General features: G+C 36.8%; 1 protein-coding gene across 10 annotated transcripts; it reads right to left on the bottom strand.

The window, feature by feature from the left end:
* Positions 1–3,516: 3,516 nt before the first annotated feature.
* Positions 3,517–20,174, bottom strand: CUNH4orf47 (chromosome unknown C4orf47 homolog). 10 transcript variants are annotated; one of them, XM_055315762.1, is made up of 8 exons: positions 20,091–20,174; positions 17,229–17,406; positions 15,062–15,281; positions 13,916–14,053; positions 13,737–13,812; positions 13,455–13,634; positions 5,860–6,029; positions 3,519–3,811 (listed from the first exon to the last, which is right to left on the bottom strand). In XM_055315762.1, exons 2-8 carry the CDS (start codon positions 17,326–17,328, stop codon positions 3,763–3,765), a joined length of 933 nt encoding a protein of 310 aa, XP_055171737.1. In that variant the 5' UTR covers positions 17,329–17,406; positions 20,091–20,174; the 3' UTR covers positions 3,519–3,762. The 10 variants fall into 10 exon arrangements, with proteins under 10 accessions (XP_055171742.1, XP_055171741.1, XP_055171737.1 ...); XM_055315764.1 differs by having other exon boundaries at positions 17,229–17,409; XM_055315758.1 differs by having other exon boundaries at positions 17,229–19,997.
* Positions 20,175–20,472: the final 298 nt, after the last annotated feature.

The following is a 20,472-nucleotide window of genomic DNA, read 5'->3' on the forward strand; positions in this document are numbered from 1 at the left end:
TTTTCAATTGTTTAAGGAAGGAGAATAAATCCAGCCCCTCTTAATCTATCTTTGGGATAGTCAAGATGGGAAGTTTAGAAAGTCCTATAAATGGATAAAACATAGCAGTAATTTTTCTAGGTAGCTGGTATCTATAGGAATGTTTTTCCACTGAATCTCCCCCAACTCTAGGAAAGCTGTCTGTGACTATGAGTATCCATGTACAGGGCTATTGACTAGCCATTCTTCACTTTAAGCTGTATAAGTAGAGAGCCACACTTTAGGCTATGGAGCCCTCCAAACAATTAACCAGGATAAGTATTATTATGAGAATAATGCCAGAATAAGAACCATACTCTTATAGCCCTAATTTTTCATAAGTGTATCTTCCAAATGTTTAGAGGTGAGATCTTTTATTTTTTATGTAGGGGTAAAAATTCTGGGCTGCCCAAACTGGGAAAGCACTGAGGATAGGAAAGAGGTAGAAGATAAAAAAGAAATAGACAGGAAAAGTCTTTCCTAAGCACAATTAAATGTTTCTAGCTCTATTCTTACTTTTTACTTTTTTAAATTATTTATTTCTTTTAAGTCTATTGTATCTTTTTAAACTTCTTATTCTCTGGTGATCCCCTTACATTATACATTTTTCTAGGCTCATTATTTTAGTATTATGTTTTTGGTGTCAGAGAAAGCCAGCAAATAAATGTGTTCTACCTGGATGTTTTAACTGGAATCTCCTAACATATTAGTGTTGTAATTATGTTATAAAGAGCCTTGTATATTTTTGGTTGGGACAAATATCTTCTTTCAAATTTTCCTATTAGTATTTTCATATTTTGTCTTCAAAATAAAATTTAGAAGTAGCTAATCAAGTTTTATTATTTTTAATTCTGTAGGGATTTTGGTTAAATTGCATTAAATCTATTAATATTGTAGAGAAATTGCATGTTTACAATATTGAGTTTCCCTGGAACATGCTATATTATTCAGGCCACTCTTTTATATCTACATTTTAATCCTAAGTTTCCACAGCTTTTTTCTATTATAAATAGACAAGTTTCACACTTCTGTCATATAAAAAATATATTTTTTGGAGATCTTTACATTTATTGGACTATTTTATTATTTCTAAAATTGTTCAATAGGGTTTTTTTAAGGTTTTTAAATTTACTTATTCATGAAAGAGAGAGAGAGAGAGAGAGAGAGAGAGAGGCAGGGACACAGGCAGAAGTAGAAGCAGGCTCCATGCAGGGAGCCGGATGTGGGACTCGATCCCAGGTCTCCAGGATCACACCCTGGGCCCAAGGCAGTGCTAAACTGCTGGGCCACCTGGGCTGCCCTGTTCAACAGTTTCTTTTTACATTGTAGGTAAGTAACTATATCACCTGGGAGGAATGATGTATTTTTGTGTGTGTGTGACATTTATTCTCCTCAGGGCTTTTTCCTGTCTTACTGCATTAGCTGCATTTTCTAGCACAGTGTTTGAGTCGTTGATGGCTCTAGCTTAAGGTCTGTTATGATTCTGATAGATATACTTTAAAAAGTAAGAAAGGTTCTTCCTAATCCTCATGTCCTAAGAGGCTTAAAGTGAAAAGGGTATTTGATTTTATCAAATAGCTTTCCAGCATCTATTGGGAGAATATGTACATTTTCCATTTTAATATATTGATTAAGCTAATTAAAATAACAGACCTACTAATGTCAAGCTATTGTAGTGGTCATTAAACAATCAATCTAAAAAAATAAAATAAACAATCAATCTTATTTTATGATCATTTAAAATGTGAATTCCATTGGCTAATACTTGATTTGGGGTTTTTTCAATGAGTTAGAAATATTATTTTCAAAAAAAAACAAAAAAAACAAACAAAAAAGAAATATTATTTTCCTTTTTAGCTATCCTTGTCCAGTTATGCTAGCCTCATAAAATAGATTGAAATTCTTTTCATATTTTTCTATGGCCAAGACAATTTAAATAACAAAAGGTTGAAGCACCTTGGTGGCTCAGTTGGTTAAGTGTCTGACTCTTGATTTCAGCTCAGGTCATGATTTCAGGATTGTGAGATGGAGCTCCAAGCTGGGCTCCATGCTCAGCACAGAGTCAGCTTGAGATTCTCTCTCTCCTTCTCCCTTTGCCCCTCTCTCTCTGCTGCACACATACACTTTCTCTCTAAATAAATAAAATCCTTAAAAAGAAAAAAATCAATGGACATCATAAATAATTTATACCCTTTAAATCAAGTGTGTGTGTGTGTGTGTGTGTGTGTGTGTGTTCCTCTGCTTTATTTCAAAAATCTTAGTTTTTCTACATGCTTCACTATTTCTGTGACTGGTTTCTGCATTTGCTTTTCTGTAAATTGACACAATGCATTTATGTAAACTAAATGAGCTCTCCCAATTGTCATAATGCTTCTTATAACTCCTAGTAAGACATTAAATGAGCATTCCCATCTATGAATATTACATGAAGTGTGAACTGCTACTAGAGGTCCATCAATAAAAATTAATTATAGCTAACAAAGGCATAAATGTAATTAGATTTTAATAAAATTTGAAAATATAAACCTCCTATCCCAAAAGAATGCATATATCTATACAGCTTATTTAGTAACATCAATATATATGACTTTTATTCAGTTATGTGCATCTAGTAAATCTTTTCCTAAAGACAAATGTATTTCCTTTGGGTCACATTATATCCTTGATAATATCTTTAAGATGTTCATTCCACACTGTCCTCCAGATAGGAAATAAAGATTTTAAATATTCTTTTAGAAAAAAGTAAATAGCGTGAGATATAAAAATAAATAAATAGGGGGGCACCTGGGTGGCTCATGGTTGAGCGTCTGCCTTTAGCTTAGGGTGTGATCCTAAGGTCCTGGGATTGAATCTGACAACGGACTCCCCACAGGGAGCGTGCTTCTTCTGCCTATGTCTCTACCTCTCTCTCTCTTGTCTCTCAGGAATGAATAAATAAAATTTTATACATACATATATATATATTATAATAGTAAAAATTCTCTATACCATCTGCAATCCCTTTAAAAGTCAGATACATCTGAATTGACAGTGTTCTTCCCACCTCTCACCCTGAATAAAAAGCAAATCAAAAGAGTACTGCAGCCTCTAAACACTTTGATTTCCAGTTCTGAGAAGCCTAGAATGGCAAAGGGACAAGTACTAAGGAAATCACCATGTTCAAAAATAACTTCCCCAATATATCATATTAATAGATACTGTAAATTTCTCTTTTTAAATAGTAATACCCCTACCCTCAATTGAATAGGGATTGTTAATAAAAAAGACCTCACTGTGAATTACAGTAATGTATTTAAATCAAATCTCTTAAGAACTGATTTTTTTTAAGTGGTAGGGCAAATGAAAAAGAGATAATCCGGGAATAAGAGATTAAGACCCGGCGTGGGAGGGTGGGGTGAGGGGCGCAGGGATGTTTCAGGGAAGGCAGGTTTGGACAGGTTTGGCAGATTAGAAGTAAGCTTTCCAACAATAGACTATATTTCAGGATTTTATGAAATGTTTAAACAGTTTATTTTCCCCAGAAACAGAGACCTAAACAAAGATTAGCAATCATATATTATTAACAAATACTATTTATTCATTAGCAATAGTACTAAAACAAGGAAGAGTATTAGAGTTGCAGGGTATATATATTTTAAATACTTGAGATACCTGTTCCATATCTTACGTTTTTCTGCAAATAATTCGCATTTGATAATGAATTGTTGGTAGATGGGACCTAGAGAGCTATTTGTCTTCCTCATGCTAATAGGACTGGACTGAAGCAGTCTTGTAGTTCTTCATATTTAGTGCCCTAAAATTGGAAAATAAATGCATATTTAGTTTTAAGGTACAGGTAATATATCTGTACATTCTTGTAAAAAAAAGTTTTGCAATACAAAATTAATAATTCAAAACCAAATTCTCTCACCACATTAAAAAGCTTCACTTAAAAAATTTTTAAAAAATAAAAAGCTTCACTTAAAATATAATTTAAGATGGAAAAATTGGATTTGAGGACCAATTTTAAGTACAACCAAAAGGTTTATTTTTTTTTTTTAACTTAGGGTAAGGGGTGCTTAGGTGGCTCAGTCACTTGAGCATCTGACTCTTGATTTTGGCTGCGGTCATGATCTCAGGGTTGTGGGATTAGGCCCTATGTCAGGTTCTGCACTTGGCATAGAGTCTGCTTGGAATTCTCTCTCCCTCACTCTCTGCCCCTCTCCCCACTCATGTGCATGCTCTAAAATAAGTAAATTTTTAAGTAAAATATTGTAATAAATAAGTAAAATTAGGGTAAAAGAAGCTAAAACTTGCTTTAGGATAATATTTGTGATAATATAAAAAGTATCAATAAACTCAAAATTACCAAACAGAAGATAAACTTCTGATTTTCCAAAAGAGCAATCAGATATTCTTTTCTTTTCTCTGCTCCAAACATATATATCATAGCAGTTTCTCAGGTCTGCTCTCTGGATAGAAAAGGACACAGAGAAAACCTGAATCTGCCCACTCCCCTGACCCAAAAAAGAATCCCATCTATTTGAGGGTGAATGTAGTGAAGAAAATTCTAATTCTACTCTCTGTTCTATATTACATAGATAAAGTTGGGCAGAGTACTGATAGATAGGGGGCTTGCCAAAGGAGAAAGATCAAGGGACATGAAAAAAGACTACATATATTTCCACTTCCACCAACTAGACCACTTAGAATATTATGCCTGGAGACAACAGTTAAATTACATGAATAATAATGATAGGCAGTCTTATTTTGGAGATAGAATAATAAGACTGGCATTAAAATCACCACCCAGAAGTGATACAGATGTATTGAAATGTTTTTATAAAAGAATTGAATTTGGTGTCCTTTACCTAATCTATTATATGATTACACAGAAGTTAGAAAGATGTAAATTAGCTTCATCAGCAATAAAACTTTTTCAATGAACATAAAGGTAATCAAATGAATTCTTTCACTTATTCAGATCTTGCACACACACACACAAAAGGAATGATGGACTGTCCTTTTCTAATTTATATTCTGAACTCTTGAGAACTTCTCAGTTTTCAGAATGCTCAAAACCTGGGTAAAATTGGAACTTTTAAGATACTTTAATAAAATATTTTCTTCAAAGTATTATAATACTTTATAAAGTGATGTTAATAGCTTTTTTTTAACTAACCAAAATATTTCCTGGACAATTTCGTAAAAGATTATTTCAAACTTAAGGAGAAAAGTCTCAAGTGTCATTAGGATTCCTCACAACTACTGAGAGCCTCGAGCCCTCATGGAGATAATAATTTAACCAAGATTGTTTTTAAAAAGCCCTTTGATAAATAGACAATGTTAACATGTACTGCTAAATGAACTATAAATATCTAAACAGTCTCAGCAAATCATAATAAGGTACTATAGATCTGATTTAAAAATTATGGGGGGATCCCTGGGTGACCCTGCAGTTTGGCACCTGCCTTCAGCCCAGGATGTGATCCTGGAGTCCCGGGATCGAGTCCCATGTTGGGCTCCTTACATGGGGCCTGCCCTCTGCCTCTCTCTCTCTCTCTCTCTCTCTCTCTCTCTCTCTCTCTGCGTCTCTCATGACTAAATGAATAAAATCTTTAAGAAAAATTATGAATAGAAGAGTTCATACAATATTAAGCTTTTTTAATTAGAAATTTCAAAAGATGGTAAAAAGAACTTCTACAAAGGACAGCTTCTATATGGAAGGAGCTGAGATTTCCAAAGACACCCGGATTTGTTATTGTTTAAAGTATGTACAAATAGGAGATATTATTTTGAAGAGTTCGAAAGTCAAAAACAAATTTTCTTAGTTTATAGGCTAAGGTAACATAATACTGATACCTTTTGACATTCAAAGTCATTATACTTTCAACTGGTCTGCTCTTTGGCCCACTTGGTGGATGGAAAATCTTAGCACCTTTGCTGGAAATCTGGCTTGACAATTTAACCACATAAGGGTCAGCAGAATGTGAAGGATAAGGGTCAAATGTTCCTGCCTTCATTCCACCTGCCTATAAATAAAAATGAGATAATTCAACATAGTTGGGTAAAATGCTTCTAACAAAATTAGAATTTGAAGAAGTTGATACATATTTGTGTATTGTCTATAGAGCTGGTTTTACATTTAAAGGAAGTTGTCTATACAAACATACCTCAGAGATATTGTGGGTTCAGTTCCAGACAATTGCAATAAAGTGAATATCACAAAAAAGTCCAATGAATATTTTGGTTTCCCAGTACTTACAAAAGTTATATTTATACTATGCTGTAGTCTATTAAGTATGTAATCACATTGTGTCTAAAAAAACAATGTTTACACTTTAATTTAAAAATAGTTTATTGCTAAAAAAATACTAAACATCATTTGAGCTTTCAATGAATCATAGTTTTTGCTGGTGGAAGTTCTTGCCTTGATGTTAATGGCTGCTTACTGACCAAATGATGACTGCTGAACGTTGGTGTGGCTATGCAATTTCTTAAAATAAGAAATGAAGTTTGCCATGTCAATTGAGTCTTTCTCTCATGAATGATTCCCTGTAGCATGCAATGCTGTTTGATAACATTTTACCCACAGTAGAACTTCTTTCAAACTGGAGTCCATCCTCTCAAGCCCTGCTGCTGCTTTATCAACTAAGTATATCTTACAGTATCTGAGACTAATACACATAAAAATTAAAGATATAATTGTGATATTTCAAGTTTTCCAGATTGAGGACACATAGATTCTTTTGAGGAGCAACAAATAATAAATAAACTTAAGAAAAAGCAAGTTCATTAAACTGGATGAATTAAAAATAGAAAAATATATAAACAAACCATCAAATGATGCCTTACAAAATAAATTAAATAGATAAATCTGCAACATCACTAGGAATGCCCATTTCTTTTTTAAAAAAGATTTTATTTATTTATTCATGAGAGATACAGAGAGAGAGAGAGAGAGAGAGAGAGAGAGAGGCAGAGACGCAGGCAGAGGGAGAAGCAGGCTCCATGCAGGGAGCCTGACACAGGACGGAAACCCGGGTCTCCAGGATCACGCCCTGGGTTGAAGGCGGCGCTAAACCGCTGAGCCACCCGGGAATGCCCATTTCTTAAATTATTTGTTCTTCAGATGTTGAATTTGATAAATTCTTTATACATTTTGGATACTAGCCCTTTACCTGATATGTCACTTGTAAATATTTTCTCCCATTCTGTTGGTTGTCTTTTGGTTTTGTCGACTTTGTTGTGCAAAGGCTTTTCATCTGGATGAAGTCCCAATAGCTCATTTTTGCCTTTGTTTCCCTTGCCTTTGGAGATGTTTCTAGCCAGAAGTTGCTGTAGCCAAGGTCACAGAGGTTGCTGCTTGTGTTCTCCTCTAGGATTTTGACAGATTCCTGTCTCACATTTAGATCTTTCATCCATTTTGAATTTATCTTTGTGTATGGTGGAAGAGGATGGTCCACTTTCATTCTTCTGCATGTGGCTATCCAATTTTCCCAATACCATTTATTGAAGAGACTTTTTATTGGATATTCTTTCCTGCTTTGTTGTATATTAATTGACCATAGAGTTGAGGGACCATTTCTGGGTTCTCTATCCTGTTTCATTGACCTATGTGTCTGTTTTTGTACCAGTACCATACTGTCTTGACGATTACAGCTTTGTAATAGACCTTGAAGTCTGGAATTGTGATGCCATCAGTTTTGGTTTTCTTTTTCAAAATACCTTTGGTATTTGGGGTCTTTTCTGGTTCTACACAAATTTTAGGATATTTGTTCTAGCTCTGTGAAAAAAAGTTGATGGTATTTTGATAGGGGTTGCATTAAATGTTTAGATTGCTCCAGGTAGTAAAGATATTTTAACTCTATTTGTTCTTCTAATCCATGAACATGAAATGTTTTTCCGTTTCTTTGTGTCTTCCTCAATTTTTTTTTATGAGAATTCTACTGGTTTTGAAATACAAATCTTTTGCCTCATTGGTCAGGTTATTCCTAGGTATCTTATGGTTTGGGGTGCAATTGTACATGGGATCCCTAATTTCTCTTTCTTCAGTCTCATTGTTAGTGTATAGAAATGCAACTCATCTGTGCATTGATTTTGCCACTTTGCTGACTGAGTTCTAGCAACTTTAGGGGGAAGTCCTTTGGGCTTTCCACATATCATGTCATCTGCAAAGAGCGAGAGTTTGACTTCTTTGCTAATTTGGGTGCCTTTTCTTTTGTTGACTGATTGCTGAGGCTAGGATTTCTAGTACTATGTTGAACAGCAGTGGTGATAGTGGACCTCCTCCCATGTTCCTGACCTTTGGGAAAAAGCTCTCAGTTTTTCTCCATTGAGAATGATATTTGTAGCCAAGGTCATAGAGGTTGGGCTTTTCATAGATAGCTTCTATGATATTGAAATATGTTCCCTCTATCCCTACACTGTGAAGAGTTTTAATCAAGAAAGGATGTTGTGCTTTGTCAATGTTTTTTCTGCATCTATTCAGAGGATCATATGGTTTTTGTCCTTTCCTTTATTAATGTAGTGTATCACATTGATTCATTTGCATATGTTGAATCACTCTTGCAGCCCAGGAATAAATCCCACTTGGTTGTGGTGAATAATCCTTTAAATGTACTGTTGGATCCTATTGGCTAGTATCTTGGTAAGAATTTTGGCACCCATGTTTGTCAGGGATGTTGGTTTGTAATTCTCCTTTTTGATGGAGTCTTTGTCTGGTTTTGGGATTAAAGTAATGCTGACCTCATGGAAAGAGTTTGGAAGTTTTCCTTCCATTTCTATTTTCTGAAACAGCTTCAGAAGAAAAGGTATTAATTCTTTAAATGTTTGATAGAATTCCCCTGGGAAGCCATTTGGCCCTGGACTCTTGTTTGTTGGGAGATTTTTTATTACTACTTCAATTTCCTTGCTGGTTATGAATCTGTTCTGATTTTCTATTTCTTCCTGTTTCAGTTTTGGTAGTTAATATGTCTCTAGGAATGTATCCATTTTTTCCAGATTGCCTAATTTGTTGGCATATAGTTGCTTATAATATGTTCTTATAATTGTTTGTATTCTTCGATGTTGATTATGATCTTTCATTCAGGATTTTATTTATTTAGGTTCTTTCTCTTTTCTTTTTCATAAGTCTGGCCAGGGGGTTATCTATTTTATTAATTCTTTGAAAGAATCAGTTCCTAGTTTCATTGATCTGTTGTACTGTTCCTTTGGTTTCTATTTCATTGATTTCTGCTCTAATCTTTATTAATTCTCTTCTCCTGCTGGGTTTAGGCTTTACTTGCTGTTCTTTCTCCAGCTCCTTTAGGTGTAAGATTAGCCTGTGTATTTGAGACCTTTCTGTTTCTTAAGGCTTGTATTGCTATATACTTCCCTCTTATGACCATCTTTGCCATATCCCAAAAGCGTGGAACAGTTGTGTTTTCATTTTCATTAGTTTCCATGAAGTTTCTTAATTCTTCTTTAATTTCTGGTTGACCCATTCTTTAGTAGGATGCTCTTTAGCCTTCATGTATTTTGAGTTCTTTCCAAATTTCCTCGTGATTGAATTCAAGTTTCAAAGCACTGTGGCCTAAAAATGATCCTAATCCTTTGGTACCAGTTGAGAATTGATTTGTGACCTAGTATGTAATCCATTCTGGAGAATGTTCCATTTGCACTCGAGAAGAATGTGTATTGTTGCTTTAGAATGGAATGCTCTCAGTATATCTATGAAGTCCATCAGGTCCAGTATGTCATTCAAAGTCCTTGTTTTCTTGCTGTTCTTCTGTTTAGATGAACTGACCATTGCAGTGAATGGGGTGCTAAAGTCTCCTACTATTATTGTTTTATCATAAATGTGTTTAATTTTGTTATTAACTTCTTTACATAATTGGCTGGTCCCATGTTAGGGGCATAAATATTTACATTTGTCAGATCTTCTTGTTGGATAGACCCTTTTATCATTATTTGGTGTCTTTCCTCATCTCTTATTACAGTTTTTAGTTTAAAATCTAATTTTTCTGATATAAGGATTGCCACCTCAGCTTTCTTTTGACGTCCATTAGCATGATAAATGGTTTTCCACCCCCTCACTTTTAATCTGGAGGTGTCTCTGGGTCTAAAATGAGTCTCTTGCAAACAGCATATCAATGGGTCTTGTATTTCTATCCAGTCTTATACTCTGTGTCTTTTGATTGGGGCAGTTAGTCCATTTACATTGAGTAATTATTAAAAGATATGAATTTAGTGCCATTGTATTACCTGTGAAGTCACTGTTTCTGTTTATTGTTTCTGTTCCTTTCTGGTATATGTTACTTTTGGGCTCTCCCTTCATTTAAAGGATCCCTTTTAATATTTCTTGCAGGGCTGGTTTGGTGATCACAAATTCTTTTAGTCTCTATTTGTCCTAGAAGCTTATTATCTTTCCTTCTATTTTGAATAACATCCTAGCTGGATAAAATATTCTTGGCTGCATGTTCTTCTCATTTAGCACCATGAATATATGATGCCAGTCCTTTCTGGCCTGCCAGGTCTCTGTGGATAGGTTTGCTTCTAGTCTAATGTTTCTACTCCTGTAGGTTAAGGACCTTTTGTCCCAAGCTGCTGTCAGGATTTTCTCTTTGTCTCTGATATTTGCAAGTTTTGCTATTATATGTCAGGGTATTGACTTATTTTTTTATTTTAGGGGGGGGGGTTCTCTGTGCCTCCTGGACTTGAATCCCTGTTTCCTTCTCCAGATTAGGGAAGTATTCTGCTATAATTTACTTCATTATACCTTCTACCCCTCTCTCTTTCCTCTTCCTATGGGATCCCAATTATTCTAATATTATTTCATCTTATGGTATTACTTATCTCTTGAATTCTACCCTCATGATCCAGTAGTTGGGTTTTTTTTTTAATCAGCTTCTTTATTCTCCATCATTGTCTTTTCTATATCACTAATTCTCTGTTCTGCCTCATTTATCCTAGCAGTTAGAACCTCCATTTTTTTTATTGTATCTCATTAATAGTCTTTTTTATTTCAACCTGATTGGATTTTAGTTCTTTTATTTCTCCAGAAAGGGATTCTCTAGTGTCTTCTGTGCCTTTTTCAAGCCCAGCTGTTCTCTTTATAATCATTATTCTAAATGCTAGTTCCAACATCTTACTTATGTCCATACTGATTAAGTCCCTGGCAATCAGTACTGCCTCTTGCTCTCTTTTTTGAGGTGAGTTTTTCTGTCTTGTCATCTGTCCAGAGAAGAATAGATGAAGTAGAGAACAAAATGCTAAAATGGCAACGACATCAGATAAATATACACTAAACATATCAGAAGAGACTCAAAACCAAACCAAAAAAAATTGAAAAGAGAGAGAATATGATCAGACAGGTCGACAGAACAGAGCAATATACTTGATCTTGTGTGTATTTTGGCCTGTTTGTTGGAAATCTAGATCTCAAAATTGTAAAGAAAGAAAAACTTACACATATACAAAAATAAAATTAAATACATTGAAAGGATAGAATATAACTGTAAAAATTAAAATTACAAGACCAAAAAAAAAAAAAAGGGAACATAAACAGACAGGTGAACAGAACAGAGGAATACACAATACCCTGAGTGTATTTTGGTTGGTTTGTTAGAATAAACTATACCTCAAAATTGTAAATAAAGAAAAATTTATATATACAAAAATAAAATTAAATACATTGAAAAGAGAGAATGTAACTATAAAGATGAAGATTTAAAATGATTTTTTTAATTTTTATTTATTTATGATAGTCACACAGAGAGAGAGAGAGGCAGAGACACAGGCAGAGGGAGAAGCAGGCTCCATGCACCGGGAGCCTGACGTGGGATTTGATCCCGGGTCTCCAGGATTGCGCCCTAGGCCAAAGGCAGGCGCTAAACCACTGCGCCACCCCGGGATCCCTTAAAATGATTTTTTAAAAGCCAATCAAATAAATTCATTGAAAAAGGAAAGAGAAAAAATTAAAATTGAAAAACTAAAGAATCATGGGGGAAAAAAAACCATGAATTCTATATACTATTTTCCCCTACCACTGGAATTCTGCAATTCTCTGTGATCAGTAAACTTGGTCTTAGCCAATGTTCTTGCTGGTCTCCTCAGGGAGGAGCCTGTTGCACTGATTCTCAGGTGTCTTTACCCCTAGCTGAATGACACCACCCTGCCAGGGGGCCAGGCTAAGCAATCTGCTCTGGATTGCTTTGTGTGGTTTTTGTTCTCTGAAGGCTTTCCATACTTCTTTAGGGGATGAGAAGAAAATGGCAGCCTCCCAATTTCTAGCCCCAGAACCAAGAGCTCAGTGCCCACTCCTCAATGTGTCCTCAAGGAAAAGCAATCATTCTCACCTCCTTGGTCTCCATCCATACTCCGTGCTCACCCAGTCTGTGACTGAGCATTTCTATCTCAGGCATGCAACCCATTTTGAGTCTCCAAACCCTGCAGACTCCTGCAGCACATACACAGTTCCTCCCAGGGGAGGAAGAGGTGGTGATCTCACTGTGGTTCTGCCACTTGCTGGGCCCTGCTCGGACAGCAACTGCCTGATCATGCTGTGGTTCATGGTTTAAGGCAACCCTGAGCTGAGAGGCCACTCCTGGGCACATTGACTGCAGCTAGCTTCCCCAGTCCAAGGTCTGGGAACTCTGTTGCACTCAGGTAACCCCCAGTCTTCCTGAGACCCCAAGGATCCTGAAACCACACTATCCCACCTAGGATTCCACCCCACTTAGCCACCTCAGTGCCTTTCAGGCCAGAATGTCCCTCACCAGAACAAACTTCTGTAAGTTCTGATTTTGTGGTCCACTGCTATATTAATTTCCAGTGCCAGCAGCTGGAGGCTCCCTTCCCCAAGATCTATCTTCCCATATGTCATCTTGATTCACTTCTCCACACCTCCTACCTTGCAGAAAGTGGCTGCTTTTCTATTGTAGAGTTGCAGCTATCCTTTTCTTAGATCTCCAGTTGAGTTTACAGGTGTTCTGAATGATCTGATAGCTATCTAGGTGAATTCCTGGGACCAATGAAGCTAAGGTCTGCTACTCCTCTACCATCTTGGACTTCTCCAACAACATTTTTATTTTTATTCACACTTGTAAACTTCAGCACAGGAGAGAGTTCATTTTAGCTGCTATTTCAAAAACTAAAAGATGGTCTGGCTTTTCATGGTTTTGTGAAAAACTATGTCTAAGACCTAGAGAGGTATTTAGAAAATCCATTGTAAATTCAAATACACTTGAAGTGACATTCTTTCATTTCAAGAGCTTTGTTATTCCCTACACTAGCCAGGCTTTGTGATTTTTCATAATCTTTTAAAAATAAATCTCACAAATCTTAATATGAATGATAAGAATGTGAATAATAAACAGAAGTTTATTATTTACACGGATAACAAAATGAATTGATAGGAAGAAGCAATAGTTCTTTATAACGTTTAATATTTTTTAATTTTAAAAATTTTAACTTACCTTTTTACCAGGAGAAGAGGGCTTAAAGGGGTGTGTAAGTAATTCTTTCTTCTCTGTTTTTTTAATTGGTGGTAAAGGATTCTCAAACAAATAAGGATTAGTATCAAAATATTCCCTTGGGTAAAGATTTAATTTGAAAGGTGTTCCTTTAACTAAACGATGGTGTTCTTCATTCTCCTTCTGTCAATCAGAGAATTTGAAATTATGTAACATAAATTATTCAAAGTAGAAGAATTCCCTAGGTCAATTAAGACTGAAGAAAGTTAAAATAAATTATTTTACCTTAAAATTAAGTTTGGGTGCATCGTAGAAATCAGCAGAGTGTGAAAACTGTTTACCTATGGTAACATTTGCATAGCTAAGGAAGGAAATTAAGTAATGGTGACTTTAGGATTCAGAAATTTTAAATTTTATTTTTTAAGTTTGAAACAAATGATATGAAAGTATGAAAAATATCTTACCCATACCCAGTTCCTTTCTTTCCTGGGTTTGTGTACAAATTCTTTCCAGGTGCCTCATATTTTTCTCTGGGTTTTGACTGTGCACTGAAGAATGGCACTGGACCACCTATTGTTCCATAGTAGCTTCCTAAACCACATCTTCAATTCAGTTTTTTAAAAAGGAAGCAAATTAATACAGCAAATTTTATGTTATTCACATTGGATCACAATTTATAAAAAAATCACTGAAAAGGTAACAAAATATATGCAATGGAATTGACTTGCCTAATATCACTAAGAAAAAAAAACATTTTTTTAGTTTCTAATCTAATTTCCCCATTTTCCAAAGTCACAAATCTTCAGATGAGATATTGTTTTTAATTTTTAATGCTTATTTTAAATGTTCCACATAAAATTACATAATCTCTAGGAAATGATAATAGTTTCCATTAATTCAAAAGATAGCAGTTTTACTAACCTCAAAAAGAAAAAAATAGCACAATTAAGCACAAAATTGGCCTTCAGGCAATCCTCATCTATCTTAAATTCTACAGTCAATATTATGTGTGCATATAAAGCTCAGCATTATATAGCTGAGCTTTATAAGATGATGTAGCCTACTATTTGATTTCCTTTGTTTAGTGGTTTAAAGGTAAGAAAAAAAAATGAACCTTCACATTGACAACTGTCACAACTTAAATATTGTTAAACTCCCTGCATGTATCTTCGCAATGATTTTGAAATAATATATCTTGATGAATTATCTTCTTTATCCAAAAAAGTCTTCTCCTAATTTTATAATTTTTATTTATACTTTTAAAAAGTTTTTACAAAGCCGATAAAACAGTAAAGGGCATAGATATGATGACCCAAGGTAGTATTTTCAAGGTTTTCAAACAAACTAGGTATTTGCATTACCTAGTTGGCTTTTATTATATAAACCAATAGAGAGTAATGGCATAATCATAAATTTAATGAGATGAGAATCAAAACTACTGATCAACCTATATCATCCAATATAACTGTCTCCACCTAAGACAAGTTCATCCTAAAACTTATATTTTAATAAATGAATCCTACTTAAGTCACCCAGAAAAACACCTAATTTGGGCTAGAGGAGAGAAAGGTGCAGAAGATGTATTTATGACTTTTCCCCCAAACACTTACGGCTTTTTTTCTCCACTACTAGGGAGGAAGGCTTTGCCTAGATTTTTTTTGGCTTCTTCCATCATATGCCGTCTCCTCACTTGATTCAGATTTACATAGCCTTCACCTTCAAATATCCTTACAAAATGGTGATCAAAATAACCTGCCTGGAGATTTGACATTTCTTTGGATCCCCCAGGTAGCATCTGTTTATTTTTGCTTGCAGCCTCATTAAAGGGTCCTTTAAAAATAAATTAAGAATATCATAATTTTGAGCTCACTAATAATTAAAGAACATGAAAAATAACCGAGAAAAGTTTCAAACTGTGATTGGAGCCGTGAGTTTTGAGCTCTAAAATGCTATCTCAAGATATTCACTGAAAGGTCTGTGTTGCATACTGCATTGACAATAAGACCTGGGCAGCCCGGGTGGCTCAGTGGTTTAGCGCTGCCATCAGCCCAGGGCCTGATCCTGGAGACCGGGGATCGAGTCCCATGTCACGCTCCCTGCATGGAGCCTGCTTCTCCCTCTGCCTGTGTCTCTGCCTCTCTCTCTCTCTCTCTCTCTCTCGTGTGTGTCTCTCATGAATAAATAAAAATCTTAAAAAAAAAAAAAAAAAGACCTAAGAGGTTTCCATTAATTCATTTTAATAATTAGGTCCTGGTTATAGACTCTGAATTTTAGAGCTGGAAGAGACCCTGAAAGTCATCTAATCCAATGCTTCCCCATCTATATACTAGAAAAACACTGTGTGAGTTATCAGTACGTGTGCGTGGGTGTGTGTATTCAGACCCAAGTGAAAGGTGTTCCATACTCAAACCGAGGTAATTCTCCTCCTGGATATATACACAACACACATGAGTGTCTATACTCACTAAAAGTCATGAACAAGAATTTTCATAGCAGTTTCATTCATAATATTCAAAAACAAGTAACAATTCAAATGTCCATCAGCAAGAGAACAGATAAATGTGATATATTTATACAATAAAATACTAGCAGCCCAGTAATTTTTTAAAAGGCTAGTTTTATAAGTATTTAGAACCTTTTATATAATTTAGATCTAGGAGAGCTCAATTTGGGAAGTCCAGCAATGTGAAATTTTTTTGAAGTAAAACAATCTTAAATCAGTTATTTGAATATGAATTTGTGAGGTGCCTGGGTAGCTCAGTCAGTTCAGCATCTGCCTTTACCTCAGGTCAAGATCCCAGGATCCTGGGAGGGAGTCCAGAGTCAGACTCACTGCTCAGCGGAGAGCCTGTTTCTCCCTCTCCCTTTGCCTGCCATTCCCCCTGCTTGTGCTCTCTAACAAATAAAATTGTTAAAAATAAACAAATAAATATAAATTTGTATCACTGATTTTGAACTTAAAGTTTTGAAAAGTTAATATATTCACATGGTTCCAAATAATTTTTTACATAAATTTTCAATAAATTTGAAATTTATTTTAAAATAAATTGAATTTATTTTACAATAAATTTTCCTCCCACATTCATCCATCCAGTTCCTCTCTTACAGGAAATCATGATATTTATTTTGTTTTCCAGAGAATGTTTAAACATGTCCCAATGAATACTTTCATATATATCCATTTCCATCATTAATGCTTAGCATAATATATAATAACTATTCTGCACCTCGATTTTTTTTACTTAACAATATACCTTGGAGATATTTAATGTCAGTGTATTCTCTCTTCTTATAACAAAGGAGTCATTGAATAGCCAAAACTTTAACCAAGATATTTAAAATGTTTAATGACTTTAGCTCTTTATGACTCTTCTAAAAATCCCTCAGCTATCACTTAGCATTTCATTTTTCAAGAAATTAATCATGGATGGCCTTTTGGGATGCAAATATAAACGGTGCTTGTGTAGCAGAGTGTCCCATCTGAGAAACCATCAGCTAAAAACAAAATATTCTGAGAGAACACTGCCATGCACCTTTGGAAAGAAGTAAAATTACCAATGACGAGAATATACAAAGGTAGGGTATCCCAGTGAAAGTAGCTTCCTGCTCATATAAAGTTCTCTTTCTTGAAATTTTATAAGTTTCTTCAACTTTAAACTTAACACTTTAAAATACAATGCATTAAAAAAATATCACTTAACCTGAATATTAAATCCAAAATTTTCTATAGAAAAAATCCACTATTAGGCTTTTGTAAAGAAAACCAGACGTACTTACGGTTAAATGATGACAAGTATTTATCACCAACAGTAACATATTCCATCTCACTGAAGAGGCCAATCCTCTCCATGTCAGTTTTCCCTCCTTCTGCAGGCATGGTTGCTTCTTGTGGTGGTTTTCTCTATATTGATAACTTCAAAAGGTTCCTTATGGCTATTTCTTTTATAGCAAAATCCTACTTTATGTTGAAAAATACAGAAAAAAAGGTTTAGAAAAAAGGTGATTATTAAATTTCAGTCCAAATTACTTTCAGCCTCAGAGTTAGCATTCACTATAAAACAATGGTCCCAAACTATGTGGGGAAAGAATCTACTTTGTGGGGCCAGGTGAAGTGTCCGCAAATTACAAAGGAATGTGTATGACATCTATTACATTGCCATTCACCTATTGTAAATGATAAAATTGTTACTGTATAGTGCAGAATAAATACTGTATAAACAAACATCTTTCTTTTGAGAAGTTCAAAGTGGGTTTAAACATAATAATTACATAAGGTGGAGGGGCACTTCCAGTTGAGATCAGATGACCTAAACATACTGCATTGTCTCTCCTACTGGAAATTACAACAGTGTTTCAGAATGCACCACACATATAATTGTTATTATCCTATAGTTCTTGAGTTTTTTCAAGTTTAAATGAATACAAGAGATGTGTCACTGGCAAAATTAGTTCACTAAGGGGATGGACGAGAAAGGACAATTGTCTAGGCAAGATAAAAAAATAAAGAACAACAAAAACAATAATCCACAATGAATTAAGAGTGTTCAAGGGCAAACTCCAATTGTCAATTTTCTTTTGATATATCACATTAAACATTCAGCTATTTATTTACTTCTGTTGTTGGACATGTTCTGGAGGGGCCCCTGAGTGGCTGAGCCATTAATCATCTGCCTCTAACTCAGGTCATGATCCCAGGATCCTAGGATCAAGCCCCAGGTCAAGCTCTCTACTCAACGGGAAGTTTGCTTCTCTCTCTGACCACCCCCCTCCTGCTCTGCTCTCTCTTGCTATCTCTCTCTCAAATAAATAAATACATTATTTTTTAAAATATTGTATTTATTTGAGAGACAGAGAGAGAGAGGCAGAGACACAGGCAGAGGGAGAAGCAGGCCCCATGCAGGGAGCCTGATGTGGGACTCGATCCGGGTCTCCAGGATCACGCCGTGGGCTGAAGGCAGGCACAAAACCACTGAGCCACCCAGGTTGCCCAATAAAATCTTTAAAAGCAAACAAACAAACAACAACATGTTCTAGAAAAGAAGACCATAGAGCTAAAGAATATCTGCTTCTATTTCATCACTACAGTAATGAAATATTATATGTATATTATAGGAATAAAGTGGGGGGAATCGAACTCAGGACCCTAAGATCAAGACTGGGAAGCTTAACCAATTGAGCCACTCAAGCACCCCCACAGTTTTTTTTAAGTACCAACTAGATCCAAGCACTGGGCACACATTATTGAATAAAACAAACATTGGTTTATGCTCCCCAGTTTATAATCCAAGGTAAGAACCTTTTGCCTTGAATTTCAGTGACATTAAACACGCTTGCCTATTTGGAACTGTGGCTCATCTGAGCATCAATCATTGCTAATGTGTAATATCAAAGGAGCAAGTGAAGATTCCCTTTAAACTAAAGCATAGGGACGCCTGGGTGGCTCAGCGGTTGAGCGTCTGCCTTCAACTCAGGGCATGATCCTGGAGTCCCGGGATCGAGTCCCACCTCAGGCTCTTTGCAGGAAGCCTGCTTCTCCCTCTGCCTGTGTCTCTGCCTCTCTCTGTGTTTCTCATGAATAAATAAAATCTTTAAAAAAAAATAAACTAAAACATAAGAAGATCTTCTCATTTTTTTTCCCATTCCACTTCTTCCTCTGATCGAGTCTGTTTTAAAGCAAATGTTAGTTAGCTGGGGATGCACTACTTTCATTTGCAGCTTGTTTCAAAGCTCCATCCCGTTGCCCAACCACAAGGGCTTCCTGTGCTGTTCCAAGGGCTGCAATTCTTTACATGGTTCACAAGGTCTGCCGGCACCCACATTTGTCACCATGGGAACCACACTCCCCGGCACCTGGGCTCCATTTGTCTTCTTTCAGTTCTCAAATCAGGCTCTCTCCAGCCACAGGACCTGTTTTACTTCATGCGAGTGCTTCACTGTGCTGAAGTTTAGTTCCCCCAATTAACACCGATCCTTTGGATTGTGTAGCCCCCTCATCACTTCTTTAACTCCCTCATATCATGTACTTCTCTTTGCACGCCCTGGCCATGGTTTATCTAATGGGTTATCAGTTCACATGCAATGCGTGGGAATCCTTTAATTAACAGCTGCCCCCCCCCCGCCGCCTCCCATAAACTGCTGGCTCCACGAAGGCAGGAACTGGGATGAGTCTGGTTCTTCCTCACCACGGTATTTCCACGGTCTGCGCAGCGCCTGGCACACAACAAAGCGAGCCACCCCCTGCGGGGGGAGGAAAAGAAGAAGAAGTTCCCGCCTTGAATTTTCCCACCACTTAGCTCATCTGGAGCAACACACTACAGAAGCGTTCGTTCATTTTACAGACACTTTGCAAACCCCTCCTCGGGGGTCAAGCTCGCAGACAGAAGCTAGGATGTTTATCTCTAAAGGGCACGGGTCCTGGCCCCGGGGAGCTTACAATCTCATCAGGCGGGTATGCAATTCAAGGTAACGCAAGTGCAAGTTGGCAAGTCTGTGCTTAAAGCGCTGAGCGGGCGGCGGCGGTGCAGACCGGGCGGAAAACTGGCTGAGCTGCCAGGAAAAGGATTTCGCATTAAGGAGACGGGCTCGGGGTGGGTGGGTATCGGATAGGACAGCACCCTGCGGCCCCGGGGACCAAGTCACCTCTCAGAAGGGGACCCGGTCCGACAGGCGAGCCCGGGTCGTCAGAGCTCGGGTCCGGGTTCACGCAGCAGGCAGCAGCAGCAGCAGCAGAGCAGGAGCGACAGGGGCCGCGGGGACAGCGAGGCCACCTCGCCGCGGGGCCACCTCGCCGCGGAGCGCCCTCCGCACGCCCCGCGCACAGCGGGCGCTGACCGTGGCCGCAGGTGCCGACCGTGGCGCGTCGCCTCGGGTACGGGGCCGCGGAGGGAGTTCCAAGCCGCGGCGAGGCACACACGGAAAAGCTTTGGCAGCGGAACTCGAACGACTCCGCCAATAGAGTTTACTGAACAAAGGCTTCGGCTCCCCGCCCCGTTATCCGTCCGCGAGGAGGTGTGGCAAGATT

This window comes from Nyctereutes procyonoides, unplaced genomic scaffold (assembly GCF_905146905.1).
Source record: "Nyctereutes procyonoides isolate TBG_1078 unplaced genomic scaffold, NYPRO_anot_genome, whole genome shotgun sequence".
In the NCBI taxonomy this organism is placed as follows: Eukaryota; Metazoa; Chordata; class Mammalia; order Carnivora; family Canidae; genus Nyctereutes; species Nyctereutes procyonoides.

Excerpts from the sequence above, each read along its gene's own strand:
- CUNH4orf47 (XM_055315762.1), bottom strand. The coding sequence starts at position 17,328 with ATGCCTGCAGAAGGAGGGAAAACTGACATGGAGAGGATTGGCCTCTTC. Across the intron at positions 15,282-17,228 it reads ATACTTGTCATCATTTAACC|GACCCTTTAATGAGGCTGCA; the intron begins GTAAGTACGTCT and ends TTATTTTTAAAG. Across the intron at positions 14,054-15,061 it reads AGTAGTGGAGAAAAAAAGCC|ATGTGGTTTAGGAAGCTACT; the intron begins GTAAGTGTTTGG and ends ACTGAATTGAAG.